We start from the raw sequence: 20,621 nt of genomic DNA on the forward strand, positions 1-20,621 counted from the left end.
AATGTCACAAAGCCGGTCTAAGCCATATGGTTGGGCTTGACTCAGAACCGACTCCAGGCTCAGTAATCTGCCTAGAGCCTTTTGCGGGAGAGCAGCAGCTTTTGGCAAAGCGACGTAATCTTGCGTCGCTTCCTATTTTGGGGTGTCAACGCACCTGCACCCCCCCCCCCCCACCTGTCAGTCCAGGGAGAGAAGAAAGAACACTACACCAAGAAAAAGCACAAAATTTTACACACACACACGTTAGATTAGCACAATTAACCCTTTGTTCGCCCCTATTAACCATTTGATTACTCCGTCACCCAGCCAGTGCCATTAGTACAGTGTCAGTGTATAGAACTTTTCACTGATCACTGTATTCCTGCGACTAGAGACTTCAATTAATGTTAGGGTTAGTTAGCGCCCCACCCAGCCAGGGTCAGCTAGCGTTAGATAGTCTGCACACTATCGCACTCATGCTATAGGTCGCTGATCACCCCCATTACTAGTATAGTATTTGTATGGATCAAGATATTGATCACATACAGAACTATACTAGTGCCTGCTTTGTATAGTGTCCACAAAAACACAGAGTTAGCAGGATCGGCCTCTTTCGCTGCCAGTACTAGCGTTTAGCCCCTCCACTGTTTTTCACGGAAGATCTGTGCCAATTGATTGTGGGCCAAGGCAATTTATACGCACAACGATACATCCCCGCCCACCCAAATTCAGCTCATTCCAGACAATTCGCATGGAAACCTATCACGGTTTCTGAATTTAAAACTCTTTTGGGCCTAACCCTCAACATGGGCATTACAGAAAAGAAATTGCAGTCATGATGATCCACAGAGCCAATTCATCTTATGCCCGTGTTCTCTGCTGTTACATATATGCCAAACGTGGACCAGCAAAGTACTGGTACGTCGCTGGATTTGGAGTGGTTATACCGGAATGATTCCTGCAGCTACAGGAATCATTCTGGTACAGTTTTTTTTTTTCAGCTGGTGGGCGGCTTTCATGTAAAAGCAATCCTAGTGGCCAATTAGCTTCTGAATTGTTTTTACGAGCAGTGGGAAGGGACATCCCCCCCCCCCTCCTTCTGCCTTCCAGTTTTCTTGGGCTCTCCTGTCTCACAGGGGAATCAGAGAATGCAGCCGGCAGTTTCACTGGCTGACCATACAGCTGATCAGAAATCAGAATGGCTCCAATCATCTCTATAGTCTAAGACACCGGAAGCTACTAGCATTTCATCACTTCAGTTTCGCAGGATATAAACAGCGCCATTTATAAATTGGGAAAGCATCTGATCACACCAATCTTGATGAGATTAGATAATGTAAGGGCAGAGGAGATATCTAGCTGCCTCCAACCCGCCATATAAGGAAATGACGGGCGCAAGGCAGTTCTCTCGTTCTGGTTGGACGTCATATGACGACCTCCCACTCTAACCGCATGCGCGCCCTCGGGGGCGTGCAGCGCGGCGATCGGTGGGGTGCTGTGTCCCTGGGAAACAGCGGATCACCGTTCAGCGGAAAGAGCCGATGACTTTGAATCTGTCATGTGATCAGCTGTGTCCAATCTGACTGGTGACAGTACGAAAGAAAAAAAGCGAATTTTTTAAAATTTATTTTCTTTATTATTTTAAATTTTTTTACTATTTTTCTTTTTTTTTTTTTAAGATTTTTTTTCATATTTTGCTATGACCAAAGTAGTATAATGTTACCATAGTAACATTGTACTACTTTGGGGAAGTGATCAGTATTTATTTTTTTTTTTTTTTTTTTTTTTTTTTTTTTTTTTTTACACAATTTGCTTATAGCAAAGAATTACTTTGCTATAAGCAAGCATTTACCTGAATGACATCGATTCATTCAGGGTTTTTTTTTTTTTTTTTGGTGCTTAGCTGTGATTTGGCCACAGCTAATCACATGACACAGCTGGGCTGTGATTGGTCCAGCTTGTGCATGTGATCGCTGTGACCATTCACAGCTAGACACACTTGTATACAATGGATGGCATGAAAGGAAGCCATCCATTGTATACAACTGTCATGTGACCTGCTGTGATTGGTCACAGCAGGTCACATGGTACTGGAAACGGGGCAGGTACACAGATCTGTCATCGGCCGTGTCCGAGGTATACGGCCAGTGACAGATCGCGCCGCAGAGCGGCCCTGTGGGCAGGCGCACTGCACATGCCTAAAAGGACGGAATATGCCATCCACTCGGAGGGACGAGGTGTCTTGCCGGCCGCCTTTGTGCTATTGGCCAGGCGGGAACCGGTTAAACCCTAAATACAGGTATAACATGTAAACTTTGCCTTTAAACAAGCCTAAAATTTTTTTAATTTGTTCAACAAATGGAACAAATTATTATAGAGAATAAACCTCTTTGTGAGCACTTTCACAGTTCTGCACTCTAGGAATAGTTAAACCAAAAGCACAGACAGCTCTGCAGCGCAGTATTTAGAGGTTGAAGCTCTCACCAATACCTTATTATTAGGTAACATGCTGAAAATTGCTCCTAAAGGCATATTTTTCATAAGAATAGATACAGCATACAAAAATCCATATATCAAGTCTACATAGCACTAAACTATTTTATACCATATAACCATGAACCACGCATGTGCAATAATCTCTGTGGTGTCACAGCATGCCGGAGGTAGTAGGTATAATGGGGAAAGGTGTGTTGTATGTGGCACTGACCAGTACATGATGCATAAAAATCTGACTGGGACTGTTCATAACGGAGTATACACAGAGGGGAATCAAAATAATTGGAGCAGCTGTGGCAATCAGCTTCTTTCATTATTAAAAGTTACCTGAACAAGCTGAAGATAGAAGCGGATTGGTTATTACGCACTGGGTTTTTAGGCTTAGTTTAATAGATAGGGTTGTACTATGGCCATGTTTCTTCTTGTCATTTTGTGAAATGTACATATGGGAACAAACTGAAACTGGAGACATCAATAGCTGGGAAAGATTTTTGGTCCTGTTATTTTTGGTCTTTTTTTACCTGTAAGAGGTGAGATTATATTTTTTTTACAGTTTACACGGTATAATTGTATATTTGACTGTTTTTTCTTGTTATGCTGTGACACCACAGATTATTGTACATGCGCAATTCATGTTCACATGGTATAAGATAGTTATAGTGGAGTACGGTTAAGACTTGAAATGCGGATTTTTATCTTTTGCGTTCTGTGGAACTTTTAAATAGGAATTACGTTTATTCATTTAATGGTTTATTTATCTGGTATCAGCTTTACACTTTATAAAGCTGCCCATAGATGGATCAAAATGTGTTCGGTTTAGCAGGGACCAGCTGAATTTCAATCCATGTATGGCTGTTCCTGCTCGACATATACTGAATCAACAGTGGGACTCCTCCAGAGTCTTTGTATTCTGGAGGAGTCCCACTGTCAGAATATTAAAAAAAAAAAAAAAAAAAAAAAAAAATGACAGTAGGGAGGATTCCTTCACCCTCGACTGTGTTGGAGAAATCTGTTTGAAAAAGAATCTCTGGCCAGCCTTAGTGGAGGAATATACAAGTTTAACTTAGAAACATGTTACATGTTCCACCCTAAAAACGGGTGGAATGTGTTACGTTTCAGGATCTGCAGCCTCTATTCCCTCAGTATACCCTCCCCCCACCCCGTGACAGTGGGCATGGGATCTTCTCCCCTCACCTGCTGTCACAATTTGAAAATAATGCAGCCAAGCAGGGCTCCACCCACACGGCAGCATCATTCATTCACAGTGTTCTGTAAATTTATGCATACAAGTACCGTCAGCCATTGAGTCTGACAGCTTGTACTTCTCAACAAACTACGAGGGCGCTGATGAGCACTCTGGTAGTTCATCGATTCCTTCTGCTCTCAGGTAACTGCCTGCCCATACAAGGTACAGGCAGACCGCTATGCTGAGAGTAGGGCTGAAACAAGTAATCGACAACTTAATTTAATTCATTATGAAAATTGTTGTCAGTGATTTTCATTCTTGATTAGTTGGCCTGCATACAGAATGCATTCTTTGTTCAAATATCAGAAAAGACAGTACAGCACACATACAGCTCAGTATACTGTCCATACATGTCAGTGTCTGAGAACTTGTAAATGTGTGAGGAGCAATGCCTCATGGGACATGTAGCCTTGGGCAGGAGAAGAAAGTGATTTAAATAGATTCTAAAAGGCAGAAGTTATTTTACCTTGCTAAGGGGGCACTCTATACTATACTTTGTGGCTTGCTATAGTATTGGGGCACTCTGAAGGCAGGAGGAGCCATAAGTGCTGGAAGGGGGATTCCACAAGAGGAGAATCGGGGCTGCTCTGTGAAAAATCAATGGACAGAGCAGGCAAGTATGATTAGTTTAAAAAAAAAATTCAACATTTACAATCACAGTAAGGTCTCTGGAATCTGGAGGCTGATAGACTGGAGGTAATATAAGGCATTTAAATTAAAATTTAAAGTTTACCAGTATTGTGCATTATATTTAAAATGATTATATCCATGCAACAAAGTCTCAGTGGCGGTTCACATACATGGGGATTGAATGCGGTTTGAACCACATCCAATCCGCATGACAATGTGAAATAACATTGCTTCTCATGGTACCTGTTCACATATGTCTGGTACACTGGCAAAGTGAATTCAGTGTGGAAAGAAAGAGTGTCCAATTTCTGAGTGGTGCGGTCCAGTTCAGGTGTGGATTACAGGCTAATGACTTCTATGGGAACGGTTTCTAAACCACACGTGTGAACAGGATAAAATCCTGACCTGAACTTGATGTAAACCTGACCACAGAACAACTACTGCGTCAATTAGCTGTGAAACCTGAACTTCAATCTGCACTGAACATGTATGAATCAACTCATTAGTCATTAGTCATTAGTACTACTTTAATATAAAAGATTTATATCCCCATCTCCAACCTTGAATCTCATTATTATTGAACAGCAGTGCTCTTGGTCAATACAAAAATGTTAAACCTCAAACCCGATTTAAAAAAAATAAAAGTAAATAAGTGGAGGTTTTTGGCTATCTTAGGAGAATATCTATGTGCGGTGCGTACAATTATTGGGCACCTAGTGTGCAGAATTGTTATGCAACTAAAATTAACGAAAATCTATCTCACTTATTTTCTTTAGTTGTTAAAGAATAATAAGCAACTCAAAGTTTACAAATAAACATTTAAAAAAATAAAAATAATCAGTGACCAATATAGCCACACTTCTTTTCATTAACAGTCATAAGCTTCCATTCATGGAGTCTGTCAGTTTCTTCATCTGTTAATTATCAACTTTTTGGGCAGGATCAACCACAGCCTCCCAGACACTGTTCATAGAGGAGTACTATTTTCCTTCACCATAAATCTCCTACTTAAGAAGGGCACACAAGTTCCCAATAGGATTTAGATTTGGTGAGCAAGGGGGCCATGTCATTATTCTTTAAGGCCTTTACTGGCTAGCCACACAGTGGGAGTACTTCAATGCATGCAATGGAGCATTGCCCTGCAATAAATATCATGGTCTTCATGAAAGATGCACTCATTCTTGTACGACTGCTTGAAGAAAGTCTCTTCTAAAATCTGGCAGTAGGTTTGGGAATCGATTTTGGGTCAATTTTCAACCCAAAAAAGGTCCACCTAGCTCATCTGTAATAATATCAGCCCATTCCAGTACCCAACCTCCACCTTGCTGGCATCTGAAGTGGAACTCTATGTCTGTTACTGATCCAGACACAGGCCCATCCATCTGGTCCGTCAAGTGTCACTCATCTCATCAGTCCATAAAACCTTTGAAAAATCGGACGTCAGATATTTCTTGGCTCAGTCTTGACATTTCAACATCTGTGTCTTGTTCAGTGGGGGTTGGGTTTCAGCCATCCTTACCTTGGCTAGGTCTCTGAGCACTGCTGAGCACCTTGTACTTCTGGGCACTCCAGGTAAGTTGCAGTTCTGGAATATGACAGCACTGGATAACGGGTTCGCCCGACGCCCAGGACATGTAGTTTCCGGGCGCAGGGCATGCAGGTTTTTTTTCCCTTCAGCCCAGGCAAGCAGCAGGGCTCACCTGTCAGGTGAATGCATTCAGGCAGCAGTGCTGCCACCCAAATGCTTCCACACAGTGCCAGCCTCTCCACTATGCCCCCCCCCCCACTGAAGCTCCCACTGCCCACTGTCTCCCAGGCTCTGTTTGCCCATCTGCTGACCCGGCTCACTGCCTGCGGCTAGAGGGGAGGGAGAACAAATACATCCCCTCCTCTCCCCTTCTTGTCCTGATCCAGAAGTGACATTATGATGTTACGTCTGTGTCCCCGTTGAGAGATTTTCGGCAATTGAGGCTGGGAAAGTATGTAATGCAGTGCGATGTGGACTGCACTACATTACGTGGAGCACAGGGGAGACATCCACCTCCGTAACGCTGACATAGAAGGGGCTTTAAAAGCGTCACCTATAGAAAATATAGGGTACCGAAGTTTGTAGGCAATTCACGAGTGCACGCAAATTTAAGGTTTGACGACCCAACCAGCATAATGGCGATGCAGTGCGGAGGAGTCGGGGGGACCAAACCTGCCAATGCCACCGTGCAGGAGCTGTGCGACCAGGTGAAGGCGGAGGTGGAAGCGAAAAATGGACGAACTTTTGGCACATTCCTCGCCATCGCCTACAAATCCCAACTGGTCAATGGAACAAACTACTTCATTCAGGTACAGGTCGGTGGCGATGAATACTGTCATCTTCGCGTACACAAAGCCTTTCCACACGAGCAGGAAAAGGTGACCCTGTCCACCACCCAGCTGGGGAAGACCAAGGAAGAGGAGATCACTTATATATAAAACGATTGCTGATGACGACAGAGCGGAGTCCGTCCTTCACCATCCACCTTGCAGTGCCTCCTCCATGCAGCCGTGCTCATCACCTCTCTGATCTAACAGACTTTCCTCTCGTTTTTTCTATTAAAGATAATCTCTTCTCAATGCCGTAACATAAATCCTGTCCTAGCGCTCCTGTGGGTTCAGCTATCGCAGTGCATTCTGGGATCTTGGGCTGCTTCCCGTAGAGTAAAATATTTTGATACTTTTTGTTACATGCAGATTATTAAACTTTAGTGCATTTCTTGGGAAAAAAAAAAACAAATTTAAGGTTTGACAAGTTGAATATCTATTTACTCACTGCAGCCTCATCTTTTATATTTTACAAAAAATAGGGTAATTTATTGTTTTTTTTAGTACCCTAAAATTACCTAACTTGTATTTTTTACTGAAATTTTGCGGTAATATCATGAGACATACAAAATTGGAACTACCATCATTTTATTCTCTAGGGTCTCAGATTTCAGAAAACATATCATGTTTGGGGGTTTTGTCTAATCTTCACGCCTAAAATTATTTTTTTTTAATTTTTAAAATCTTAAATCTGTGCACGCTCATGAAATGGTGATGAACTTCAGTACCCTGTATTTTCTATAGGCGACACTTTTAGAGCTTTAAGGAGGAGACCTGGTGCTAGACTTTGCTCTCATTCTGTCGTGTGTGGAGATATGCAACGTGTATCGCAATCAACGTTTTCATGTCTAGACGCCCCAGCGTGTGCTTTTACGTTTGAATGTGTGTGGGGGGCGTCTTTTTTTTGGGGGGGGGGGGGAATGTTGTGTTTGGGTGCAACTTTCATTTTTTACAATTAAAAAACAAAATTATTTTTTTTTTAACTTCAATTTTTTTTTTTCATCACATAGTGGACAAGTGATTTTTGGTGACAGGTTCTCTTTACTGAGACATTCAAGGTATACAAGACTCTGGATGTCTCCCCTCTGCTCCACTGAATGTAATGCAGTGCACATTGCACTGATGGAGGCTACCTATGACAAGGGAGTCTGTCATGCATAATATATATTACAGACCAGTCTGAAAATCTGCAAAAGAGTGTGGTAGGGTTTTTTTTTTCTTCAATAAAAATATGTACCAAATTCAACATCTAATATATATACACACATCTCCTCTGTCTGGTATTCTGAGTGGATTAGATATTTTGTTCCTTATAGCTGGTTATATTTACCACTGTATATACAGTGCTCAACATAAATGAGTACACCCCAACAGATGTCAGAAAACCTTTCCTTTCAGAATCCTTTTCTATGGTAAGCTATACTACAAAATACTCCCTCAAACGCGGGCCATCCATTGATTGCAAACAAGATTTGTTAATTTGCAAAGTATTTTTGCCTAACAAATTCATTCGAGACCATGTTCCAAAAATCAATACACCCCAATGGAAGTCTTAGGCGCAAATCTAAATTTTAGACAACATCCTAATTAACAAGAATTAAACTACAGGTGAGTCTAATTATTCATTAAACAGGTGTCCAGACAGATTATAAAAGGGCGTTAAAGACAACCCCTTCCCATTTCATGATTTCAAGAATGGCACCACATGGAAGAGAAATGTCACAAGGCCTGAGAAAGAAAATTTCTTTACACAAGAAAAGTAAAGGCTACAAGAAACTCAGCAAAGCTTTACTTATCATTCAGAATACTGTAGCAAAAAAGTGATACAAAACTTTAACGAAGCTAAAACTGCAATCATCTCACAGAGACATCCAGGCCGTCCATGGAAGTTACGCCTCGACAGGAGCATCTTCTGATGAGGAGGGTTGAAGAAAATCACCATGCAAGTTCACTGCAGTTAGCTTAAGAAGTAGAAAGCCAAACTGGGGTGATTGTTTCCCGTGACACAATACCGCGTACTCTTCAGAGGAATGACATGCATGGATGGCGTCCGTGAAGGAAGCCTCTCCTAAAGCCCATGCACAAAAAAGCCTGCCTAGAATTTGCAAAGACCCATGCTGAAAAAGACTACTGGGACTTTGTACTCTGGAGTAATGAAACGAAGATAAATGTTTTTGGAATTGATAGCTTCAAAACTGTATGGCGTTGCAAAGGTGGAGTACAAAGAAAAATGCATGGTGCCTACAGTGAAACATGGTGATGGCAGTGTCCTTCTGTGGGGCTGCATGGGTACTGCTGGTGTCAGGGAGCTGCATCTCACTGATGGTATCATGAATTCACAGATGTACTGCTCTATATTGAAAGAGAAGATGCTATCATCACTCCGTGCTCTTGGTCGTCGTGCACTTTTCCAACATGACAATGATCCAAAACACACATCTAAGGCCACTGTTGCATTTCTGAAGAACAGGGTGAAAGTGATTTGGTGGCCAAGTATGTCTCCTGATCTGAACCCAATCGAACACCTATGTGGAGTTATGAAGAGACAAGTTCAGCATCACTCTCCATCCAGTATCCAGGCTCTAAAAGAGGTCGTTCTTGAAGAATGGAAAAAGATAGATGTTGCAATATGTCACAAACTTGTTCATTCCATGTCTAGAAGACTTGGTGCTGTCCTTACAAATCATGGAGGTCATACAAAATACTAGATGGAGTAGTTTTTGTTGTGGGGTGTATTCATATTTGCATCAACTAGAGCAAAACTGAAGATTTTGTAATGTAAGTTATTTTAACCTTACTTTCATGTAAGGAGTTACACAAATGTTCTATAAAACTCAGTTTTGTCAAAATTCTGGAAACTGTTCTTGTGTTCATAGAGATTGATTAAAATCTTACTTTTCAAAAGGGGTGTACTCACTTATGCCAAGCACTGTAGATATTCAAGAATATTTTTAAACTTTTCATAACTACATTATACACCACACTTTTGAGGTTTTTATCCGATTAATAAAAACAATAAAATCGGCTAACTAATCAGTTATGAAAATAATCATTAGTTGAAGCCCTAGAGACTGCAGGAGCCTGAGATTGCACCCGCTCTCTGCTGATCACAGGTGCAATGCTCTGCAGGCTCCTTAGAAAAACTAATGCACGTTTTTTAACCTACAAAACAAATGTGAATTTGTTTTTCAAAACTTTTCCTTTAAAAAAAAGCATATATACTGCATTTCACATCACTTTAATGCATTCACCTACAAAAAGAAAAGTAGGAATTCAGCCACCACTGGAAAAAGTACACAAAGTAAACATGCACACTGGGTATTTAGCCCCTGTGTATGAGATTCTAGTGTTTTCCTGTAGGCAGAAGGCACAGGTGCACCGTCCAGCCCGGCTGCCAGCAGCCTTTAAAACTCTATGAGAGAACAAAAAGGTGCTAGATGGTGCAGAGGGGTACTAATGTTTAGGTTTAGGGAGACAAACACAAGAAGTCTGCATTCTTGGCATTTGTCCCTGGTTGCATACAGCCCTAAATGTAAGTACCACTTGCTGCATCATTCAGCCCCATCCAGTTGCACCAGCTCTTAGTATCTCATAAGGCAGTGATGGCGAAACCTTTTTGAGCCCGAGTGCCCAAACTGCAACACAAAACCAACTTTTTTATTTCAAAGTGCCAACACTGGAATTAATCACTTGCCTACCGGGCACTTCTACCCCCTTCCTGCCCAGGACAATTTTCAGCTTTCAGTGCTGTTGCACTTAACAATGACAATTGTGCGGTCATGCAACACTGTAACCATATGCAATTTTTATCATTTTTTCACACAAATAGAGCTTTTTTTGGTGGTATTTAATCACCACTGGGTGTTTTAAATTTTTTGCTCTTTTTTAATTTATAGTGCAAAAAATAAAACATAAAAGGTTTCCTTTGCTTCTATTCTAAAATTTAGCAAACAGGTAATATTTCTTCTTTGATGTGCGTTGGTGAGGCTGCACTGATAGGCAGCACTGATGGGCATTGATGAGGCGGCACAGATAGGTAGCACTGATGAGGCGGCACTGGTGAGCATTGATGAGGAGGCACTGATGATGCACTGATATGCAGGAAATGATGGGCACTGATAAGCGGCACTGACTGATAGCACCAACTGGAGGCACTGACAGACGGCACTGACCAGCGGCACTGCTGGGCATCACTGATGGGTGGCACTGATGGGCAGCACTAATGAGGTGTCACAGATAGGTGGCACTGATAGGCGGCACTGATAATGGGTACTGATAGACAACACTGATAGGTGGCACTGACTGACATCACTGCTGGGCACTGACTGGCACAACCGCTGGGCACTGACTGGTGGCACTGACTGGCAGCACTGCTGGGCTGCACTGATGGATGGCACTGGTGGGCACAGGTGAGTGGCACTGGTGGGCACAGGTGGGCGGCACAGGTGGGCGCACTGCTGGGCACAGGTGGGCGCACTGCTGGGCACAGGTGGGCGCACTGCTGGGCACAGGTGGGCGCACTGCTGGGCACAGGTGGGCGCACTGCTGGGCACAGGTGGGCGGAACTTGTGTGTGGCACTGCTGGGTACCGATCATCAGGGCACTGATGATCAGTGACCCTGATGATCGGTGCCGTTCCCTGCTCTGACAACTGCCGGTTTTCGGCAGTACTTTCCTCACGATCTGACAGCGTGAGGAAAGTGCAGCCGAGAACCGGCATTTGCATTTCCCGGTGATCATCGTGTCATTGGACACGGCTGATCACGTGGTAAAAGGCCGCTGTGATTGGCCTTTTACCACGTCACGTGATCAGCTGTGTCCGTAGGACACAGCGATCACGGAGATCGCCCGGTGCGCAGGAGAGCGCGTTCTCTTCCTCCTGGCGTGCCCACTGAGATGGCTCTGCGTGCCAGCAGAGGTTCGCCATCACTGTCATAAGGCTACTTTCACACTGAGGAGCCTTTGAAGCATTTTTTTTTTTTTTTTTTAAAGCAAATTAAAAAAAAAAAAACCCAGCTGAGGCTACTATATTCACCTTCAATCCGAAGCTGTACCACTCACTGACCACAAGATGTCCTCAATCTTCCAGGCTGAATGAAGGAGAACTCTGTTAGGTCAACATCCTTCATGCACAGTAAAGTGGTGCAGACCGCAATTTCACTGCATCTCTCTGCAACAGCAAGAACTGCCCAGGCCAGAGAAGAGGCAAGAAGGATCATGCATCATTCTCTGCTCCAGGAAGTTAGGAGCCGAATGCATTTCTGGCAGGATAATCAGATTTTTCTTCCTTTACTTGCAGCATGCTTAACCACTTGCCTACAAGGCACTTATACCCCCTTCCTGCCCAGGCCAATTTTCAGCTTTCAGCGCTGTCACACTTTGAATGACAATTGCGCGATCATGCAACACTGTACTCATATGAAATTTTTATTTTTTTTTGAGACAGATAGCGCTTTCTTTTGGTAGTATTTAATCACCTCTGGGTTTTTTTTATTTTTTGCTAAACAAACCAAAAACTGAAAATTTAAAAAAAAAAAAAAAGTTTTACTTTTTGTTATGAAATTTTGTAAATAAGTGGTTTTTCTCCTTCACTGATGTGTGCTAATGAGGCTGCAGATGGGCACTGATGAGGTGGCACTAATGGGCATTGACAGGCATCACTGATACGCACTGATAGGCAGCACTGAGAGGTGGCACGGATTGGCAGCTCAGATGGGCACTATGTGGCATTGAGGTGGCACTGACAGCTGGCATTGACACTGATAGGTGGTACTGCTGGGGCTACACTGATCATCAGTGCCCTGATGATCAGTGTACATGTACCCTCTGAGAAATGCCGATTACCAGCTCTCCTCTCGAGCTGTCAGCATGCTGTCCTTATTTACATGCGATCAGCTGTGATTGGACACAGCTGATCACATGACCGAGCCAACGTCTTCAGATCTTTCCACTGATCGGTGATCCACTGTGTCCTAGGGACACAGCGCACCACCAATCGCCACGCAGTTAGTGGGAGGATGTCGTATGACATCCTTCCAGAACAAAAGAACCGCCTTGCGCCCATCATTTCCTTATATGGCAGATGGGAGGTGGTTAAAGTGGATCTTGCATCCATATGAAAGATCCACTTATGAAACAGTGACACCCCCCCCCCCTCCAAACTCTGTACTCTTAAGAAACACTATCTTGCAATAGTATTCTCCAACAGTGCAAGACTGTTTTTTCATGAGCTTTTGAATCCTCAGCATTCCCAGAATCTTGCCAGAGGACCCAGAGGCAGAAGCCAGGTGTGTGGAAAGTACATTTATAATTTACTTTGCAGGTTTTTTTTAATGTGAAATGTGCCATTTAGACATGGGGTTGGGGGAGGGGGGGGGGGTTCTCTACTATTTTGGAAGTGGAATTTTTTGTTGAAAAGTCTATAATAAAACATTGGGAAATGTGCATGTACACACTAGGTACATGCACATTTCTAGTGTACTAGTCAAAAAAAAAACTGGACTGCTCAAAGTCCAGTTTGCTTGACTAGTGTGATCACTCCATAATGTGCCCTGATCCATGAGGAGGTCTTGGGCACGGTACTGCTGGGCTCACCACAGTACACATCTGTGTGAGAAATAGTTACGTACGGGTACAAAGTAACCGCACAGCGTGATTGCAGGCTAGCAAGGAAGGGGGGGGGGGTAAAATAGAGCTCAGTACAAGGCAACCACGACTAGTGTGAGTATGCCCTAAATTTTATTTTTAGATTTAGCACATGCATACACTTTAAAAGAAAAGTCTGGGAATTTGAAAAAATTACCATGCATTCTCACCTAGGAAGGAGCATTGGTCTGATGCTCCATCTGTCCCTCATTGCCTCTAAGACCAAGAATCAAACCACCAAAGACTGCTGATCACTCGATCCTTGGTCTTCACTGAGTAGAGCGCCTTTAACAGCCACTGGCTCTCTGATCCGCCCCTCCAATGCTCACTGAAGCACTGGGCTGCGGAAGGGGGCAGGAGCATCTGGCTCAGGCTCCCAGAGGTGTGCTGAGAAGCTGCGTTAGCTGCTGGTCAGGAACCTGGGTGGTGGTCAAGATCTCTCTACAGCCTAGACCAGCTCAGTGACATCACCAACAGTGGGCTTTAGCCCGCTGTCAGCTGAAAATAAGTCACAGGAGTGAAGAACGAAGTACACTCCTGTAACCTGCAGGACAAGTAGGGCCAAAGGAGCTTTTACCCAAAAAAAGCACCAAAACATTTCCTTGACAGTAAATATTCCTTGGTCAACTGTTAGTGGTATTATAAACAAAGTGGAAGCGACTGGTGAACAGCAACTCAGCCACAAAGTGGTAGGCCACGTAAAATGTCAGGTCAGCATATGCTGAAGCGCACAGTGTGCAGAAGTCGCCACAACTGTCTGCAGAGTCAATAGCTAAAGACCTCCAAACTTCATGTAGCCTTCAGATTAGCACAACACTGCGTAGAACTTCATGGAATGGGTTTCCATGGCCGAGCAGCTGTATCCAAGCCTTACATCACCAAATACAAAGCATCGGATGCAGTGGTGTAAAGCACGCTGCCACTGGACTCTAGAGCAATGGAGAGGTGTTCTCTGGAGTGACTAATCATGCTTCTCTGTCTGGCAATCCAATGAACGTGTCTGGGTTTGGCGGTTGCCAGGAGAACAGTACTTGCCTGACTGCATTGTGTCAATTCTAAAGTTTGGTGGAGGGGGGATTATAATGTGGGGTTGTTTTTCCAGAGGTTGGGTTTAGCCCCTTCGTTCCAGTGAAGGAAATTCTTAAGGAGTCGCATACCAAAACAATTTCTTGCTCCCAACTTTGTGGGAACAGTTTGGGAATGGCACCTTCCTGTTCCAACATGACTGCATACCAGTGCACACAGCAAGGTCCATAAAGACATGGATGAGCGAGTTTGGGGTCGAGAAACTTGACTGGCCTGCAGAATCCTGACCTCAACTGGATAGAACACCTTTGGAATGAATTAGAGCAGAGACTATGAGCCAGGCCTTTTTGTCTGGCATCAGTGCCTGACCTCACAAATGCACTTCTGGAAGAATGCTCAAACATTCCCATAGACACACTCCTAAACCTTGTGGACAGCCTTCCCAGAAGAATTGAAGCTGTTATAGCTGCAAAGGGTGGGCCAACTCAATATTGAATCCTACGGACTAAGACTGGGATGCCATTAAAGTTCATGTGTGTGTAAAGGCAGGCGTCCCAATACTTTTGGCAATATAGTGTAGTTCACATCTATGCAGTGGGGTATAGCACAGATGAATTTTTGTGTATGAGTCTTGGGGTGCCAGTCTATGTTGCACTACAGAACATGCATATGTGCATTTCCTAAACTGTGTTGTGGTAATGCATATTACTGAACCGAATGTGCGTGTGAACAGAGAAAATCTCAGCAGTCCCATCATACCCTGGAAAAGCCAAGCTTGTCCCCATTGGCCCTGTAATGTGATCAATGTCCTTTCTGGCCAAAGGGAAAGCATAGAAAGAAGAGGCTTATTCTAACCTATTTAAGAAAGTCGAGACGGTCCTTTGCCTTTATCTCTGTCCCCATGTGGGTAACCTGTTTGTCAACTGTTCAGGACAGTGCGAATTTACTTTAACCACTTACCCTCCTGAGGATTTACCCCCCTTCCTGACCAGGCCATTTTTTGCGTTTTGGCGCTGCGTTACTTTGACAATTGCGCAGTCATGCAATGCTGCACCCAAATAAAATTTACATCCTTTTTTCCCCGCGAATTGAGCTTTCTTTTGGCGGTATTTGATCGCCTGTGCGGTTTTTATTTTTTGAGCTATAAAAAAAAGAATTTTGAGAAAAAAAAAAAAAGTATATATTTTTTAATTTTTACTATTAAACGTGTCCTGTAAAAAATTTAAAAAAAATCAAATTTCATCATAAATTTATGCCAAAATATATTATTCAACATGTCTTTGCTAAAAAAAAAAATCCCAATATGTGTAAATTAATTGGTTTACGTGACAAAGCGTTTACAAATGGCGGGAAAGATACTGCGATTTTTTTTTCTACTAGTAATGGCAGTGATCAGCGACTTAGTGGGACTGTGGCAGACCTTCTGACACTGGGGGGAACTGAATTGGTGTCACTGACATCCCCAGTGACACCAATACAGTGGTCAGTGCTACAAAAAAAAAAAAAAAAGCCCTGACACTGTACTAATGGCACTGGGCAGGAAGGGGTTAATATAAGAAGCGATCAAAGGGTAAACTATTTGTAGGGAGTGTTTTACTAGGGGACGGGGGTTTGTGCTTCACTGTAAGCACACTGCTCTGGATGGCTGTCCTGTGCAAAGCCATCCAGAGCAGTGTGCCTGAGTCAACAGGGAGGAAAACTGTTAGTAAATAAAACAGTCTTCCTACCCATCAGAGATGCTTGGTAATCACCGGGCGGGACTCGGTGACTGACTGCCGTGGTTGGCGGCACGTGCGCTCCCTACCCGGAAATGCAAACTCACGTATATATAAACACACGTGATTTTGTGCACCACTACTGCCCTGTAGCAGTATATCTGCTATAGGGCAGCGGGGAAGCGGTTAAAGTGCATATAAACCCTGACAAACTTTTCATATTTTGCTCCTTTTTGTTCTGTTAAATAAAATATTGGAAGCATTTTGTTATACACATATAGAAACATACCTGTTGATCATGCCAAAAATACAGTGCTGTCCTGTGCTATTTCAGGAATCACTTTAGACCTCCTAGTTCTTATCTTAGACTACTACAATTAGTCCTATTGCTGTGGATAAGACGACAGTTGGACAATACAAGTATTTTAGCAATGACAACAGACAGGGATGGTTCTGCTATCAACAAGAATGCTTATGTATTTAGCCACCAATAGGAAATTAAAGCAGAACTTCACTTAAAAATAAAACTTTTCAGCATCCTAATCCACTCCACTTTTTTTTCTTTTTAAGAGTTGACTTTTTTTTTTTCTCTGAAGACCCCGGCCTCCCTCCCTCCATCACACCTAGGTGAGGTTGTCCCTCTGCAGCCTCCTGTGATACCAATGTCAGCTTATCCCAAGAAGCATGGTTTTCCATTTAAGTAAACAGAAGTTGGGACAGATCTCGTTCATGCGCAGAGATCTAGCATGGTGTTCAGTTACATACTATTCTGTGAATGAAGAAAAATACTGCCTCCTGCACTGTGTGATATCAGCATTCCAGGAGGAATTAATTTCCTTTATACATAGAATTGTGTGTAAACAGACATGGCGCTGGAACTCTGTCTGCATATGTGCAAGATCTGCTGAATCATTGGCTGCAAGAATCTGGAAGAAGCAGAACAGCTGGCTCTCCATAATGTAAAAAGGAAGATGGTGGCATGGTGCAGGACCTGGCGTAGGAGACTCCAAAACAAAGTTTCAAAGGTAAGTGGGGGAGAAAGGGGACCGACTTGTGTACAACCTTTTCACAAACCGTAAAAGCCGCCAGCTAAAGCTGGCAATGCTGATCATTGTATTCTGATGACATGGAGGTCTCCCCACTGTCAGAATACAATACTATAGCAAGAGGGATTACCCCATTCATATCAAATGTGTGGATGGGGAAAATTGAGCCATTTTCTTTACATCAACCTGATGGTTGAACAAAAAATGAATGCATAATGTATGGGCTGCCTTAGTTTTCCCAGAGTTGGAGTTCAATGTAGAACTAAAAGCAAAGTTTTTTGGGGGGTTTTTTTTTGGACAGAGTGGAGAGGGATTAACACCTATCAGTGTTTCGGTCTGTGTCCCTATTAGGGAGACTCGCCCTATTTATCCTGTTTACTGTTATCACCAACAGTGAATGTAAATCCCAACTTTGAGTTGACACTGGACAGGAGAAGAATCATCTAGTGGAGACAAGTTCTGATGGCATCCCAGGATCCCCTCACTTTGGTGGGGTTTCCTCTTACTTCCTGTTTTGGCTATGGGACAAGAAGTGGAGTGAAATCTTAATGGGATACAGATGGCAAACAGACGGAGGAGTTCTAACTCCCCCTTACTCTATCCAAAAAAAAACTGCTTTTAGTTCTACTTTAAAGTGGAACTTTAATGAGAAAATTAAGTCCCGCTAGAACACTTCACGTTGGCCCCTTTTAAAGAGAAGCATAAGTGACTTACTGTTTAGAAATCCATGAATACACTGTCTCACCCTGCTCTGGACATGCTCAATTGTTCTCTATTTTCAGACACTGTGCTGAAAATCAGAGCTACTGTAGGTGGATCTGCTGACAACCTAAACATTTAATGCTGCTCAAAACTCTGGGCTTCAGAAAAATGGCAGCCTCCAGCAAGAAAGTACAGGAACAATGCTGGAGGCAATTTACAGCACACACATTTCGGTAGCATAATTATTAATGTGGAATATATATTTCTTTCTAAACATTTATATCTTTATTTTAAGTGATAGGTAAAGTTCCGCTTTAAGGGGACACTTATGTATGGTTCACAACAAATGCGGCTTTGAAATCAGCTGGCGTAAAGCGATTTCAAAGCTGCCGGTCAGTGCGACTTCATGCACAGATGTCAATGCAAAACACCAAAAACAGTACAGGAACCTTTTTCAAAAGTGGTTGGAGTCGTACTATTTGAATGGTTCCATAGGTACAAATAGAGTGCAACCTGTCATGCAATTCTGATCTGTCAAATCACATTGGTGTGAACAGGGGCTCACACCACAATCAATGTTTACTGGGCATCTCTGCATGTACGTGTTTTCAGTGCATTTTCAGTGTTTACAGTGTGTTTTTAGAAAAATTGTTTTCTTTACAAAGTTTTATTTACACTGGTTTGCACATATTCATGCATGTTTCAGTGTGTACCAGTGTAAAAAAAAAAATCTGTATTTTTTTTAAATGCACATGAAAGCACTGCAATGGTGTAAACTAGGATCGCAGGAGTATTCAAAGTTGGAGAACATATAGAAGAATGGATAGATCAAGGGCAGGTATGCCTGAAGGGAGCCCACCCCTCCTTAAAAGTATAGGGATGCAAGGAAGGGTGGGCTCCCTTCAGACATACCTACTCTCAATCTGTCCATTATTATATATGTGCTCCCACTTTGAAGACTCAGAATTTATAGTTAGGACTGCAGATATACTGGGGGGTGCCATGAAGTGGCTCTGCAGCTTACGCATGTATTTGCAAATGTGTGCAAACGAAACCCCTTGGTTTTAACGTGAACTGTTAGACAGGATATATCGGCGTGTTGCAGGCTGGCAAGTGAGCGGAGAGTTTTTGTTTGCTATTTTTTTTTACACACATTCATTTTCCTTGCCCTTTAAAAAAAAAAAAAAAACCTGCAATCGCATCCGGTGTAAACAAGCTTGAAGCCGGCTCAGACCGCCGTGCACAAGTTGCCATGCTGGTCTGTTTTTGACAACTCCTTCATTTCAATGGGCTGCCAAATGTAAGCGAAATGAAGACAGAAAAGTAGCACTACTTTTTCAGATCGTGTCGCACCAAAATCGCATGGTACTGAGGTACCATGTGGTCTGGCGGCTGTGAGATGCGTTTGTAGCTCCATTGACAATGAATTGGCACCCGCGTGCGTCTGGCAAGGGCACTGCCCTTGAAGTCGCCTTTCTTGCACAGCATCCCAGGCCCTTCAAGCCAGTCAGATGGAGGTCAGCGGCACACGATTCTGAATGATGTCACCGACAGAACGCCAAATCAACACCAACCACCTGTGCCCTGCACACTGCATTGTAGGCATGTCAGCAGTGACATTAGATGGTGAGCTCCTCTGCCATCCTTGTATGAGGATCAGACAGGATGTGAGGCCTCCCTGTACACAGATCTCAGGGTGGGGGGTAGGTAGGTTGTAGTCAGGGCACTCAATGTTGGTGATCCCCAACTCCCCATGACAGGCTCACTATTTGGCAGGAAGTGCTCTCTCTGCGCCATCCGGCTCGGGCTGCCCCTAGCTCACTATTTGGCAGTGGGAGCCCCTCATCTCCTCGGAGCGCTGAGCACGTTCTGTCCTCTGGCGGCCCCCCGGGGAACTACAAATCCCAGCACGACCCACACAGCACAGGCCGGAGACTTGTCCACCCCGGAGAGCGGGAGGGCCGCACACTGCTGGAGCTGGGGACTATCCGGGCCTACAGACCAGGCTTCCCCCGCCACAGCTGTCCCCTCTTCCGTCTCACCTGAGGGTCCAGCTCCCCCACCAGGTAGAACTTCACATCTTTGAACATGTCCTCCGGAACTTTCATCTCGCTGTCCGCCATGGCGGCGACGGCAGCCGGTGAGGTGACGGGCCGCTCGGAGGTCTCTGCGCCGCCGGGCTCCGCTCACTGACACATCCCCTCGGAGGACACTTTCCGGCGGGAATCAATGAGGGGTCAGGCCCGGCTCCACACGGTCACCAAGATGCGGAGAGCGCGCCGCGGCACCTACCATCCCGGGGCGGGGGGAGGCGGACGTCTAGAAGGGGGCTGATGTCCGTATAAAGGGCAAAGTAGGGCGGATTGAGGCCTCAGCGCTATAGAAGAAGGACCCTGACTGCTCTGTGGATGCTGAGGAGTCAGCTTATCTCAGAAAAATGTCGTGAAGGATGCTACTTCCATGTCACGTTGGTTAAATCTCCCCTGGTGTAGACATGGTATATTCCGGGGAGTGGGCGGGGCCCAAAGAGGTTGTCCTATAAACAAACAGAACAGAGCGGGGAAAAGGCGCCGGGATGGATGTGAGGGGGAGGAGCTGTGTGTAGAGGGGTGTGTCAGCCAATGTCAACGCGGGGAAAAGGCGCCGGGGTGGGATGGGCGAGGAATGTGGGGGGTGGAGCTTTGTGTACGGGGAGGAGCTGTGTGTACAGTGATGTGCTGTGTGTATAGGGAGGAGCTGAGTACGGGGAGGAGCTCATTGTATAGTGATGAGCTGGGTGTA

At 44.1% G+C, this 20,621-nt stretch overlaps 2 protein-coding genes across 2 annotated transcripts in view; one reads left to right on the plus strand and one right to left on the minus strand.

Annotated features, from left to right (window-relative positions):
* PAXIP1 (PAX interacting protein 1) overlaps window positions 1–20,124 on the minus strand; it is a 70,392-nt gene extending 50,268 nt beyond the window's left edge. Inside the window, exon 1 of the mRNA XM_089692488.1 lies at window positions 19,883–20,124. Within this exon, the coding sequence (XP_089548614.1) occupies window positions 19,883–19,963 (81 nt within the window). The 5' untranslated portion in view covers window positions 19,964–20,124. The remainder of the gene's footprint in view (window positions 1–19,882) is intronic.
* LOC149474400 (cystatin-B-like) lies at window positions 6,507–7,097 on the plus strand. Its single transcript, XM_089652379.1, has one exon. The coding sequence runs from the start codon at window positions 6,515–6,517 to the stop codon at window positions 6,815–6,817; it is 303 nt and encodes a 100-aa protein (XP_089508505.1). The 5' UTR covers window positions 6,507–6,514; the 3' UTR covers window positions 6,818–7,097.
* Window positions 20,125–20,621: the final 497 nt, after the last annotated feature.

The sequence above is a fragment of the Staurois parvus genome, unplaced genomic scaffold (genome assembly GCF_062004578.1).
Source record: "Staurois parvus isolate SC_StPar_1 unplaced genomic scaffold, SC_StPar_1.0 ptg000005l, whole genome shotgun sequence".
NCBI lineage: Eukaryota > Metazoa > Chordata > Amphibia > Anura > Ranidae > Staurois > Staurois parvus.

Coding starts and splice junctions, on each gene's coding strand:
- LOC149474400 (XM_089652379.1), top strand. CDS start 6,515: ATGGCGATGCAGTGCGGAGGAGTCGGGGGGACCAAACCTGCCAATGCC.